This window comes from Parus major, chromosome Z (assembly GCF_001522545.3).
Source record: "Parus major isolate Abel chromosome Z, Parus_major1.1, whole genome shotgun sequence".
Lineage (NCBI taxonomy): Eukaryota > Metazoa > Chordata > Aves > Passeriformes > Paridae > Parus > Parus major.
In genome coordinates this window covers 32024504-32040060 of record NC_031799.1, presented here as the reverse complement: position 1 = coordinate 32040060, position 15557 = coordinate 32024504, and the positions used below count along the sequence as shown (strand labels likewise).

The 15557-nt window shown below is 33.8% G+C and overlaps 1 protein-coding gene across 1 annotated transcript in view; it reads right to left on the bottom strand.

Moving 5' to 3' along the window:
* CNTLN (centlein) overlaps nt 1–15557 on the bottom strand; it is a 192034-nt gene that overhangs the window by 18332 nt on the left and 158145 nt on the right. Inside the window, 6 exon segments of the mRNA XM_033511379.1 lie at nt 8297–8384; nt 8386–8477; nt 8828–8937; nt 8940–8955; nt 10550–10676; nt 12341–12438. Coding sequence (XP_033367270.1) covers nt 8297–8384; nt 8386–8477; nt 8828–8937; nt 8940–8955; nt 10550–10676; nt 12341–12438 — 531 coding nt within the window.

Below are 15557 nucleotides of genomic sequence, written 5' to 3'. Positions count from 1 at the left end.
ACTGTGGACACCTTCACAAGACCCTGTATATTACTGAGTGCTTTATGTTCTCCCTGCTTCAGCTTGCTTTCTTAGCAATTTGATTGACATACATTAAACAACAATTTCTATGTGAACTCTTAATTAAATCATTACTGGAGACTTTTTTTCCTCCTTTCCAAGTTTTTCTAATTTTCCTGTATTTTTGCCAGAAGGCTTTCTAAACACTTCAAGCCCAGAACCTTTCGTATGTACTATCTCCACCCCTGAAGTCTTCCAGTCATTCCTTTTTCCAGTGAACATTGTTTCTCTCTTTTAGACCTCCAACTGGCTGTTATCCTTAAACTAAGTATCTTTCTATGTCCAGCAGGGAATGGATAAAGAGCTTTAAAAAGAAGTCTTTCCAATACATTTAAAGAAATCCCAAGTGGATCTAGACCCTTCCAGGAAATGCAGTACAGAGTCTCCAACTAGCGCCCAGCTGATCCAGCTGATCCTGTTTCAATCTCATTTTATGTTAAACTTACATGATTTTTTTTTTTTTTTTTTTTTTTTTTATTGAGGCACAAATGGAAATTTTTTGTGAATGAAAACAGTCTCCGGTTCAAGTTTGTTGGATCTGTTCACATGCTATCTACAATTATAGTCATGGTCTGTGAAAATGGTTCTCTTGCACTTTAAGAAAAATGAAAATAGCACCATTATCAACAAAATCACCTGTGCATGTCAGACATGCATCTAAACTTTGCATGAGATATACATGCACAGCTACAAAAAAACTGGCATACCTTACAACTTGGTTAAACAGTTGAATCATCTAAATCAACATCCCTATATTCTTAATACAGAATTAGATAAAAAGTAAGAGCTACAAACATTCAATATATTTGAAACTACATCTGTTATGGTCTTTATCTATCACAGTCAAAAACCAAAGTGAAGTGCTATCCTTCTAAGTCTAAAAAGCTAAGAAAAAGTAGAGTACGGACATGCTTTTCCACATTTTCCTCTTCATTCTTCCTTTTTATTTATCAAGATTTTATGCATAAAGACATCTACAGTATATGCTGTTCCTGGCCTACTGTATGTATCACTAAGCATATGTCTTCTGTAAACTATAAGAATTCAGCCATTCACTTAATTCATTAAAATTCACAAGGCCTATTATTCTGTTTACAGGCTAATAGATATTCACTGTCACTATTCAGGCCTCTGATTCAATTTGTTTAAATCCCAGATGCAGAGTAATCCTTGTGGAGATTAGCTTAATTTATCACCAATTTCTTCTCAGAACCAAGAAAGGTTGGTATTTCATAATAAAAGCTGTGTTTCTACTTTTTTTTTTTCCTAAAGTAGCATGTACAGTGAAGAAGAAGCAATAAATGCCTAATTTTTTTTAATGGTGAGATTTTCTTACACAGATTTTACTTTTCATATAGGACATCACCTTTTAAGGTGTACATTCTACAGGTAAGAACACTGATTCTAATCATAGTGGAACATATTCCTGAAATCAAATATTACGCTGGTTCTGACTGAACACAGATTGGCAGACTTATCATGTACTCCACACAATCCAAAATAATCACTCTGGGTATACTTTTCTAGGTAAAGTGTTGACAGTTTGGAGTGTAATAAATGAAATATACTTATCTTTTGGCTCTCAAGTGTTCCCAGTGGAGAAAATTTTCCAGCAACTTGAAGTCATATTAAAGATGTCCACTTCCAAATCAAAACTGACAGTGCTGATTTATGTGATAATATCTGCTGTTGTTTGCAAAATGTCCCAGTGACTCACTGAAGAAATCTTTCTTTGGTCAAACAACAGTTCAAAATTGTCACAGCTCAGATACAATTGCACAAAATTTTCACAATATACCAGTTTTCATCTGTACAGCACACAATAGTTCTATTTCCACAAAAAGTCTTTTTTTTTGCCAATTATCGAATTTCACAGTTGCCCATTACGAGCTTCTTTTTTCAGATAAAGAAAAAGATGATCATTCTGCTTCTGATCTGGGTATCTATCTGAAAAACAATGTTCTACACATATTGGGCCTGGAGACGTTGGAGCACTAGTACTGCCAGGAAAATTGAATCCATAGGGTTTGAGAATACATTCAGCAATAGCAAAGTTCAGTGTAGAACATCTCTTGCTGTCTCACTAACTGGAGAATTCTGAGAGTTGTCTGCAAGGATTTCCTTGTATCTGACTTTGTGACTGAAAGTAAAGACAGTAGCAGTATACTTGTGTTGCTCTCATGTTGTAAACCCGGTAAAAATATTTCCCAAATATTTGTGCCTTCCAGCTCAACTAATTATATCTAATATTTTTAAGGTTTTTTTTTATAGATAAAGAGCAAATAGGACATGTTCTGTATACAGCCATCCTGAGAAGAACATATTGCTTAGCAATGCTTTACCATTGAACAGAACAGTTCAAAAGAAAAAGACAAGGATAGTAAATAACAGGAATGTGCCAAATATTGGGATTTTTTTTTATGTGGCTAGTCATTAATTACCAATTGTTTGCAACAGGAAGGAGTTTTTTGTATCATTTAAAGTTAGCACTTCCACTAAGGGGCAGTCCCAGTATCTCCAGCCTGAAACGATGTAAACCTGTCCCTGTTCTGACACTCTGTGGTACACAAAAGCTGGTGTTGTAGGTTTTTAGAAAGTTAATTGAATTCTCATGAACTAGCTCACAATCAACCCAGATAATGTCTATGATGGCATATCAGAAATGGAGTAGGGAGGAAGTTTCCTAATGGCAGCAATGAGGAGTGAGGTTCATTTGGGGGTATAGCTTTTCAATAAAAGCATTAACTTACCTAAATCTGTATTTTGAACTATAGCCCAAGATAGCAGTGAGGAAATAGGCCATGGCAAAACTTCTGTCAGTATTCAAGATAAACTGCACAAAGGTAATAGAGACTGACATATGTTAAGGTATAAGGCAAACTGACTGAATGGCAAGTAACTGGCAGAACACCACTTGGCCAAGCAGAGGTGAAATAAGTCCTCTGACACATGTGGCTGGTGAACATAGATGTACGTCAAACAAGAGAGCGAGGGGGAAACACACCTAGCTTAAGCCCAGCTCAAGCCCAGCTCTGAGTAGCCAAAATGAGGGCAGCTGTCTTAAGAGGGAGAGTGTTAGATCCCAACTTAGATCCATTAAGCCTGCCAAGTCAACTACCTTGGGTCTTGATTTTGGCAGTCAGTTTTATCAGATGGTTGTACTGGAGAACTACCAAGAACAATGCCAGAACACACCAGATGTGCACTGTGCTGCAGAGGGTATCCTCCGTGGAAGGCACACAAGTCCCAAATGACAGAGGTAGTATGGAAGTAAGAAGTGCACTCAACTGATTCTGAAACATTCAGCTGTCATCACCAATTTATTACCACCACAGCTGAATATAGATGCCTTATCAAAACAATCCTTCTCAAGGTCAGAAAAGCTCTGATAGTCTCATGTTCAGGCAGGCATCATCACTGCAGATTAAAATGAGTTTTGCTGATGTACAAGTTGAATGGGACAGACGACACTCTTGAGTCTTGGCTTGCAAAAGCCTCTAACAGAAACATACAGTCAGTCAAAGTCTAGAGGAGGATAAAAAAATAGAACATGCTGAAAAACAGAATTCATGCAGTTTTATAATAAATCAGTATGTTGTACTGTATTTTCGATAGAAATCCAGTCAAGCAGTCTAATAGCAATATTTTAACTTTATCCAATGGCTGTTTTCTGTGTGAGTTCTCACAAGTACTACAAACACACAACAAAGAACATTTTGCTCTGGTTGCTGTGCTTCATATAACTGGCAGGATCCACCTGAGGATCTAACAGTACATGTTATAGAAAATCCTGGTACACCATAAAAATTGAATTCATGATTCAAAGAGAATTTATTGCTGAAGGAAGTGGGGTAGGATAAAGACATGAGCTCCAGAAAAGATATCTGAAATACTCTCCGAGCCACCTGATCCCTCTTCCAGGTAGTTTGCATTCTTCTGTAATAAAAAAGGTGTATTTGGCCTAGTTGGTATATTTACATCTTTATTTTCACTATTATTTCTTAGTCTTGATAAATACCATGGAAAAATTTTATCAGGACATTCTGTGAAAATGTTTAATAATCAAGTTTAGTTCTGGTCATTATGGAACTCTGAAAAACACCTACATTTTATGATTTATTCTTCAGATCAACAGCATGAGATATTTTTAATCCATTTAACATGCTATTGATATTGCATATGCTATTTTTTTTTATCTGAATATCTCAGTAGTAGGTCAGGGACCTTAAAAAAGGTATATTAAAAAAAATTAAACCTTTATTATAATTAATTAATAATTAAATTATATAATTAATTTATAATTAAATTTGTACTACTCTCCAGAAAAAAAATCCCGGATTTACTCAACACAGTTTGCTTTCCATAAAGGCACTTTATGAAGTATAACTATACTTCCATGCTTTAATACTTTAATAATTGAATTTCGTATCACTATTTTATTCAGAAATAAAGTCAGATTAATGAATGTAAAATCTTACCTTTTCTGAATATTGACTCAATATTATCATTCTTTTAGACTCTAGGCAGTGTCGTAATACATATGCACTGACTTTGAATACTTATTCAAAATGAGGATCAGCAAGAGAAATATTTCTTAGCCAGCTCTATAAAGTGGTAGGCTATAAAAATTCTCAATCCGAAAATCCTACTTCTTTCTATGCAATGTTAAAAATCTTGGCTACTATTAGATCAAGAATGTTACAGCATCTTCATGAGACATCAACCTACTTCTTTCCAGACACAAACCAGAAATAATCAGTGACTTCTCTCTTTACACAGAGTTTTTTTTTATCTAATAATAGATAGCATCTGCCCTGTAATAGCTACCTTAGTAGTAGCACAATTTTAAATCCTGCCTGTTTACCACTGCTCTTGGCCTTGCTACCCAAAGATTTCCTCTTGACTTCTTCAGCATCTTCTCCATCTTTTATACTCCATTGTTGCTTATGTTTTCAGGTTGTTATCTAAAATCTGTTTTCCACTTTGTTTATGTTGCCTCTTATTTCTAAATATTTTACTCTCTTTCCTACCAAAATAAAGTAGATACTCATAAGGAGCTACCATCTAATTATGCAACAGTGCTTTTTTGATTACTTAATAAAGTGGTACAGTCCACAATTTCTATTCATATTTCCTACTAGCCTATGTCTTCCTCATAACAGCTTTGGACAAATGAACTGCTCTGAATTATACTATTACATTATATTACTATATATATATTATGTATATTATATTATAATTATACTAATTATACTATTTCAGGTGCCCTGTCAGTTTCCACTGAAAGACATTCAGCACATAAGACCTGATTCCTATCCCACACTCCAACAAAAATAAATCAAATAATCACAACACATTGGACATAGCTGTCTTAATTTATAAGCATTCCTTTCAGCATTTTTGGAAACTATTACTAGATTCTACAATCAAATGATTTTAGCTCATTGTGTAAGTGTCCCAAACTGGGGTGACCACAGAAATGCAACATTTTATTGCATTCCATCGGTAATGGAATATTTGCTCAATCAGTAATTCATTATATCCTCTAATGTGATCCACTGATGTATATTGAATTTCTACCAGAAACCTCTTCTCTAGGTTTTGTAACTCATTATCTTGATCCAAATAGATCCAAGATCCTGTGGTTCTGTGTTGTCAATAACTTTAAAAGCAAGTACCACTGCATGCCATAAACAGTCACACTCTTCTCTGAAGTTGCCCTGTTGTCCCATTTATAGCTGGAACTAGCTGCAACTTAATTAGCAGCTCTGAAATAATTTAATTGTTGTACATTAAAAAAGAAATATATAATGCCACAAGACACATGGAATGGGTATGAAAAGTAACTGCATTCAATTTAAGAATGAGGAGAAAATTACACTTGCACTCTGAAAAATGTAAAAAGTAAAGCTTATGGAGTGATCAGAATAACAGACATATTAAAGGGTCATATAAGTTTGTTAACATGTTTAAGTGATATATATGGGTTAAACTTTATCTTTGTATAGATTTTTTTTTAAATTACTGGAACTGGAGTGAGAATCAAGGTAAAAAGTAGACCTGGCAGCTATCCAGAAGAGAAGAAATGAGGCAGACCAGACTTCAAAAGAAGAGCCACACTCTTCAAGAGGAAGGAGTACTGCTACTTATTACAGTAAGTATTATCACAATACCTTGTTATAATATCAGATACAAAAGAGATATTTTAATAGGATTTACTTGATATATGCACAATTCCACTAAATTGCCAAAGATTTTACTTTTTTACAATGGTATATTGTTAATAAAATCTGATTTTAGCACCCAACTAAACAAAGTAGTTTACTTTTAGGCACTCTTTGTTTTCAAAAAATAGTTTGCAGAGTATTCACGACTATTATTATTATTATTATTATTATTATTATTATTATTATTATTATTATTATTATTATTATTATTATTATTATTGATATTATTGTTATTATTTCATATTAACATATTTTCCACATCTAGTGCAACCATGCAAGTGCTAATAAATATTCATGATAATTAAGAATGAAGCTGTCATCTTATTCAACAGTGAATGAAGCTATAATAATAGTTGTTAATAGGTGATTCCACTCAATACATTTACTTTTGGAAACAGATATCTTTTACTTTCTCATTTTCTAATTTTTTTAAACTTTTCATTACAGAGGTATGTAAAATATTGATAGTATGATTTGTTTATCTCCTTATTTCTGTAACTGCTACTTTCACTTTACTCAGTGAAGACATTCCAAAACTCATAGCTGTCTGAACGGAGACTGAATTGCTTCTCTCTTTCATCATTGACATAGGAGTAATTAATTAAAAATAATAGATATTACGTTAGATTAATTCAGCTTTTTCCATATTGAGTCAAAAATAAGCATGCAGCTGTGGAAAGAACACCTATATCTTCCTCTTACATTAACCATTCATTATTAGAAGAAAGCACATTTTCTCCCATGAAAATTTACCATCTGTTCAAGAATAGACAGCATATTTCTTCACAAATGGGTATAGTGATCAGTTTTATACCTCTTTTTCAACAGTTACATCAAAAGGCAAAGAGAAAATATTAATCACTTTAACAATAAACTTTAAAAATAAAATATCTAGCTTTTTTAATAACAGTCACTTTTTCATGAAAACAAATCTTATTTTCACCTTAGATAAGTTAGTTTATGAATTACTTTTATTTAGTATCTTAAAATGTATTCAACATTGTTCAGTCTTTTTTCATAAAGGAAATTATTATGAACTTAGAAACTGAACTGAACATGTGATGATTTCAGACAAATGCTACAGGTCAGAATACTGCTACCTAGAGTGACTTCTCATCTGATGATGACAGAAAGATGTAATGCACATCTATTTAAGGCACTAAATTTCAATCCAGAGTTGAAAGTTATTTTTGAAGGGATAACTATATATGCTTTCTTTTTCCAGTGCATCAAAATTCCCTTACTCTTTACTTTGAATGCTTCAGCCTTCCTCAAACATATCTGAAAGCAGCTCACTTCTACAGAAACCCAGAGCAGTAGGGAAGCGGCTGTTTCATGGGCTAGTAAGCAAGAGCCTTCTTTGAAAGTGTACAGTAGTTATATGCTACATTAATTAAATCACAAAATCTTCTGAGCTGTAAAAGACCTGCAAGGATCATCAAAGTTCAACTCCTGGCTCTGCTCAGAACCATACCCAAGTGTCACACCATGAGCGTTGTCCAAACCTTTCCTGAACTCTATCAGGCCGGTGCTGTGACTACTGCCCTGGAAGGAATATAAGGAAACAATATTTTACATACTACTCTTAAAAATGCTTTCAATTTTGCAACATAGAGGCTTGCTTATATAGTATTTCTAAATCAAGAAGCATGTGCCTATGGAAAATGAGGTAATTCACAGTATTAAATAGATTCAAATTATTATATTTAAATGCATTGAGAATTTATTTGCTGCAAAGGAATCTGATACACAACTAACCACTTTCTTTTGGGACCAAGTATATGGCAGCCATATATGAAAAGATGACCAATAAAAGCTATGGAAGTCTTTGAAAGTCTGGGAGAGAGGCAGTGATTCTTTCTCCTCATTCAGATCTGACACCAGAACACTACAGCAACTACAAACATTGTTCTGGAACAGGGAATGCATCAAAGCCTTGCTTAATCTTTTACATTTTGCTTTCAATCAAAAACACCTTTATTCAGATGAACACTCAAAAGAAAATCAACACTCAAACCTCCACAGATGTCTTGAACTCTGTCACTAGTGAGCAGCAGGTCCTTCTTTAGAGTTTCCGAAACCTGTGTACTCAGTTTAGCCATGTAGTTGTTGAGATGCAGCAGTCTCAAGTTCAGCCATAGAACATTCAGTCTCAATAATTTTGCTTCCTAGTTTAATAAGCTTGAGGTCCTGAAACACATCCACAGAGACACAGCAGTGCTATGATAAAAGCTGATGGGAAGGTATGGTGGATTACAAACCGCATGAATGAACAAACCAACCTCCCACACCACAGCTGACATCACAGAATATTTCACTTCCAACATATAGTATGTAATTTCATGGCAAAAATTAATGATTAATTGTCAGTCATTATGTTCATGTTTCAGTATCTAAATTTCAGAAGTGTGACTGAATTACATCAGAGAAAAAGATTACAATTCTGCTATGAAAGCTTAAGCTGATGACCTTGCAACTTTTCATTTGAAAGTAAGGTATGAAAAAGTTCCACAGTGGAGCCATCAAAACTCTTATTATACCTATTTCTCCAAATCATCTTTGGCATTGTGGTACATCTGCTCATACTGAGACTTCTCTTTCATAGCTACATTAAATCTTTGTTTCATTGAGTCAAAGGAAGCTTTTCGTATTCAGCCAGTTCCTTCACCTGAAATAATAAAAGGCATTGACTATCAAGATAGAAAATTTCAAAATTAGAATGAAATCAGAACTAAGCATACCTTTATTACATAAAAATATATAACTACAGAAATAATTTTACTAAAGTATCTTTTTCTGAAATTGCAGACTTTAATAAATCTCTGCTGTTGAGCCAGTAGAGATCAGTTTGCAAACAATCTTGTTACATAAAGTTTTGGCTTGCATTAAATATAAAGAAAAGCTCTTCATTTGCAGAGCTGTTTGTTCATATATGTTTTAAACTTAGAGTAATTGCAAAAGGGAGTAACTGCAACTTCCACTAACTCTTTTTGTCAGAGATAAAAACATAAATTCAAACTCAGCTGAAAAAATAACTGTCCATTTGTTAATAGTCTTTAAAACTTCTAAGATAATGATTATCTAATGAAAACACTGATTGAGGGTAAAATGAAAAAAAACAATGCTCCTAAATATCATTCAGCTTTCCTATAGTGCTAATCACAAAGTTTTCCTGACAATATCGAGTAACAGGGAATTTCTTTGATCTTTTGCTGAAGATACTGTAAAATTTATCAAGCTGATTTTCACATATAATTATCAAAATAATGTATGGAATATGATTCTCTGGAAATGAAGTGCTTATAATACTCCAAGTACAGCACTAAAGCACAACATTCCATTCCAAAAACAAAACCAAAACCAGATATTTTTCTCATGTCATACCTTAACTCCCTTGCTTACTTATGCTTTCACTTTCTGGCTGTGGATTTCTTAATAACACCTTATCTTTAGCATGGAGGGTTATACAGTAGCTCTCTTCAGAGCTGCAAATGCTGTATGACTGCAAGCAGGAATAATGCTTGTGACATTCAGCAAGCACTTGCATTCTAGGCAAACAAAAGCAAACTGGCAGATTGTTTATTTCTATTTTGGGGTTATAAACTGCATAACCTAACAGACAACCAAACATCATGATCTTTTTCTGGAATTGAAGGCCAAAGTGCAATGTGTCAGGTAGTATTTTTGGAAATATGCTAAACTATATACAAGTTCTCTTACCTCCTGCAAAATCATACTAAAATTTTGCAGGAGAAAATAATTTGCTACAAAAGTCAACCACTACCTACACAGTTAGAATTACTTCAAGCTAAGAACAGTGAATCATTCATAACACTGCAGTAGAAAATAGATTAACATATTAAAGCGTTTAACTACTATAGCCAGGAGAGATGCATGGACTTCATTAGCATATGTCATGTAAAATCACTCTTGTTTCAGGTCTATTGTATTTTATGAACTTACATTGCATAAAACTAAATCCCACTACTTAGAGCATATCCTCACAACTGTGTGTTCTGAATACCTTAATACTTAATTACACCTATAACAAAGATAAATTAAACTATGTTGAATCCATTCAAGCTATCACCATATACTGATTTCATACAAATTATAGTGGAGGGAATTACACCCTTCAATTAACTGTATGTTCTTTGCTTTAAGCAATATATTGATTTAATATGTATAGTGTGTTGAAATAACTTCTGTAAACCCACCAGCTTCTGTTTTTTCGAAAACTAGGAATAGCAAGAAAGAAGTACCTTTCTCTCAAGTCTTTCCGATGTTTCATTTGAGGTTTTCTCATTTTCTTGATTTTCTTTTAGAGGAGACCTTAAGTCTTCTATCAAATATCTTTTCATAGTAAAATCCCTCTCCAACTGAGAAATTCTGCAGGGGAAGCTGGACTGCATGTCACTGCTAGAAAATTTGGTATAAAAGGTATAAAGGCAGTAGACAATCTATCATGCCTATAGCTCCGCAACACTTTCAAAAATGAAAACTCATGCGGTTCTTGCAATTTACCTGGTTGCCAAGTACTAAACCCACTTTCAGTCTCTTATTAAAGAGACCTTTTTCTAAATATGCAATATATTTTTTATTTGATTTTTGCTTATCTGAACTGAAATCACAATAATTCTTAAACTATTACCAAGAAAGGGGAAAAGAAACCTGCTAAACCAAAAAATTCAATTAATTAAATTCCTTTGATGTCTCAAACAATCATTCAAATAGTATTTTTTACGAAATTATTTTCAAAAGAAAGCAAAATGGGAAAGCCTCCTTTCATCCAACTGAGTAATTCACAGAAACAGTTGAAAAAACTCTATCCTTGTGTGTCAGATGAGACAAAATGCAAAACCTAGAAATAGCATCAGCTTTTGTCAGAAATTTCTCATAAAACCCCCAAAACTCTCATACACTAAAAAGTAATCTTTGTTCAATGAGAAAATAATGCCTTATAAAATGCTTCCACTATTATAACACTAATTCATATTTTAAATATAAACACAAGCAATACCTAAATATATCCAGATATCTAGATTTTTTGCCAATGAAATCAAAATGAATGGTAGTATGTTCAGGAATACAACACTGTTAATACAATGTCAATATTGTATTAAAAAAAATCCCCAGGAATACAGCACACCTAAAAATTTCTTTATACTCTGTTATTTTAGTTATTATATCTTACAGCTTATGAAAATTATAAAATCTATTTTATAAAGAAAGTATGCTATCCAATAACTGTTTTAAATTTAAAATCTTATGATGGAAAAATTCACTTTGAAACAGAAAATAAACAATCTAAAATTTAACCATTTTTGGGGCTCTCTATTTTTCAAATGAAGTATTTTCAGTTAAGTAAAGTGCATTCTTTCTTCAGTTAAAAAAATCAGAAAGGTTAGAGGAGTTAAACTCTTGGGCAGACAAGAAATTTAGATATACTAATAGCTTTGTTATAGTTGATAGCATAATATAATTGAAGAACAGTATTATATCAGTTACAGCAGGTAGAATAAAAAGCATCAGTTGCATACATGACAATTTTTGATTTACAAAATGAATAGCAGACCTGAATCAATTCAAAAAGAAACAAATACAACTGTCCTTTTGAACTTTTTTATGAATATAAGACTAGCTATTTAATCTTATTTAAGCATCTGAACCTTGGCATGTCTCTTAGCCCCTAGGCAAGGAATTACTGAATTTGAAAGACTGTTTTTAACGGTGCTGAGGAATTCATTTCGACTTACATCAAGGATAAAGCAGTCTACTCTAGAGTTCTGACTTAAGCTATTCTTACTTCCATACAGATACTTCAGCCAGCTTATCACTCGCCAATTTAAAAAAAAAAACAAAAATAAAACAACGCAATTTAACCATAAACTACTCTAGTTTAAAAAAACAAAACCAAACCCTGTAACACTATGCAAGACTGCAATGAAGAGAGTACATCGTTCTCTTAAGGATCTAGGAGCAGTTGACGTTGTAGGAATTCCACAGCTGCCACTGGGTGTCACCAGACACAATGGATAGAAGAGGGACCGTACTCGGCCTGTCGTTAGCGAATCCGTTCTTCCTTTTCCAGGACTTGTTTTCTTAGTGGCTTAATGGTGGTCGATTGCTTAGTGATCTCAGTGTTCGAATTCTATATTGAAAAACATTAAAATATAAATAAAGTAGACTGAATGTGATCTCAGTCAACAGTAAATTTCGAAAAAAAAAATCTCAGTAAATTCCCATGTAATTTATGAAAATTCTTAGAAATTAACTGGTATAAAATGAGCATTCTTACTTTCTAGGAACACTTAAGAAGAAGTACATTCCCTGGAAAATATTATGAAATATTTTTTTCTCCATTGTTCTAATAATGTATGGTTAATAGATGTTCCCTGGGACATGCAAGAACCAATCAGGCCTGTATTTTCTATTGCATAGCATGGTTAGAATAGCACATAACAGAAGAGAAGTAAAATTGGGTCTGCATTTGAGCTACATCTTTGAATAGTATAGTTCTACAGCCAAGGAGTCTACATCTATACAGCAAGAATGTCCAATAATTCCTATCATCTTGAGTATTAGGAAATACAAGACAATTTACAAGAGCGGCTGTTTTTTTATGTCTCCTGAAATTCAAAGCACAAGACAAAGACATTTTCATTTGTCTGTACTAACACAAGTTCTACATTTCTGTAACAACCAGGTATGATCCTAATTTTCAGGCACATGTCATTCCAGTGAAGGACAATTATACAGTTGTTGAGCATTCCACATTTGTATATAATAAGGAAAAAAGTGCCTCTATTCATACAGGCAATTACACATATCATCTACCCAAGATCTAAATTCAGAATCTCTGAATCAGTCTGCAGAAACAAGAAAAAAAAAATAATTTAACTAAGTAGCCATCTTAGCAATCTGAGCATATGCATTGAATGCCATTGCTGAAATGGCAGCTCAAATACTCCACAGAGAGCTATTGCAGAACTCCAAAAGGTGTTGCCAAAAGATACATGTTAAGCATAAGCACAAAATATATATGTGCCTATAGGTATACAGATTTAGCCACTGCACTACAGCTTTTTACTGACTATGAAAAAACAATAAGCAAACAGATCAGACATGCTGTAAACAATGATACTTCAGGAGAATTTCTCTGCTCAGTGCAGACTTGTAATGCCTATTAACATAAATGGGAGTATTGTACATAACTCTGTGCACCTCAAGGGGAGTATATATCCTTGTGTGCATAGTTAGATATAAAATATTGTTCTTAATAACTTGTCTAGTCTATTTACTATTATAATGTGGGGTTTAACCAGAAAATTGTTAAAATGATGTATGCTAGCAGAATATTCCTGAGTTTCCTGAGACCTGTTTGTGGAGCTTGAGTTCCATTAGCGTAAAGCACAGCACACGGTTTTGTGGTTTACACACCAGACATGAACTTGAGTACTTAGGTGGGCCTCTGCACATGTTCAGAGGCAAAGACATATGCTTATGGTCATTTGCTTCCAAACTCACCACCCACACTCAACACATTTCTTCCTATTGGCAAAGATACAAGGAGTCATTACATACAACGTAAACAAGCACTGCAAAGACAGTGCTAAGAAAAAAAATTAACTAACAAGGCCAGGTACTTTGACATTTTGAGCTATAAGGAAAGGTTTTTCTGCTTAGAGATTCAGATATTCAGGAGAATAACTATGTGTCTCATTTTTAAGTCAGATAGCGAGCCCGGAACAATAATTGAAAACCCTTTGCCAAATTCTTCTGCTAAAAAATGACTTGCAGGACTTAAACTAGCCTTAAATAAAGTTAAGAATTTTAGAAACTTGATTTAAGTAGTTTTTGAGGTCCTTATATTCAAAACTGCCATCCAATTCAGAAACCAGTGAATTTACTCTACTGCTTAGCATTTGAGGTCACAGACTATCTCCATCCTAAATATAGTTTTGCATACATGATTTATTTTTTTCATTAAAAATTTAATATATCTTTAAGAAGGAATTAAAAGTCATGCTAGTATTTTTGATATCAGATTTATATATGCTTGCTAAATATTTCCTCTGCTGCAGAAACAAAAAAACTCCTTTGATTTTTCAGCAATTTGTTTTGCTGTTCGCATTTGGCAGACAAATAGAGTAGGCTCCTAGCACGGGTGTTACTCTTCAGCTATTTAAAAAAATGAATCCCCTTTTTTTATTTTTCCTACTTGCATAGATCTGTTGACTGCTAGATTTCTGGATAATGAAGATACTCATCTAAATGGTACACCCCTAATTAACAGAAATTACCACTCACCAGCAACAGAAGCCGATTAGTCAATCCCAAACCTAAAAACAATACTTAAGAAGACAGTGTGTATGGTTTTAAGAACTCTTTCTCATAATTAAAGTAGATCAATTTATGTGCCTTTTCATGGCTGTTCCCTGCTGGCCTCATCTCTTTATCAATGTGACCTACCTTTACTAATCCCTGAATTCAGATGTTATGCATCCAGTGTGCAATAGCCATGATCTGTAATACCACAATTACCATCAACAACTAAAAGGTCTGAGCATTACCCACATCTCATGTGCTAGCACAGCTAATCCAGCATTTAGAGTGAGCTATGCTGACCATGTAACGCAGCCTTTTCTTCTAGCTGATCCTTTGGCAGACTTCTTGCTTCTGAAGGGTTTCTTCTAGCAGCACGAAGCTGTACCATTTTGACCTTTTCTCTTTCCTCTACTATTTAACAGAAAACAATGGGAAAAAACAACTTGAAGACATACTGTTGCAAATATATTTCCTCCAGTGAGAAGAGAAGAAGAATTAATATGTTTGAGCCAGGCCACCTGCTGAGAAAGCTTTCAGAACAACACAGTCCAGCCTCTGCACATTCACATGCAACAAAATCACCCGAGACTGAAAAGTGAAATCATCTACCAGTCAGTATTTTCCTACCAACTAATGCATAAACACACAAATGAAAAAAAAGTCTCTCTGAAGACAAAGACAATCCAGTAGCTCAAATTCTTTGTTCCCCTTTCACAGACAGCTACTGCTTTTCTCCTTCTTAAAGGAAGAAAGGAATCAACTGAATTCTCATCAAACTAATTCCACAGCACATTCCAACAAGATGTACTTTATCATTGTGCAAAAACCCAGCAAGACTCCTTGTCTGGCCTATTTGCTCTGCAGAAATTGTTTTAGAACTTTTAGTTCTGTCTGTGACTACATTTCTATTCACCATCAAAGGCAATTCAACACTTAAGCTAC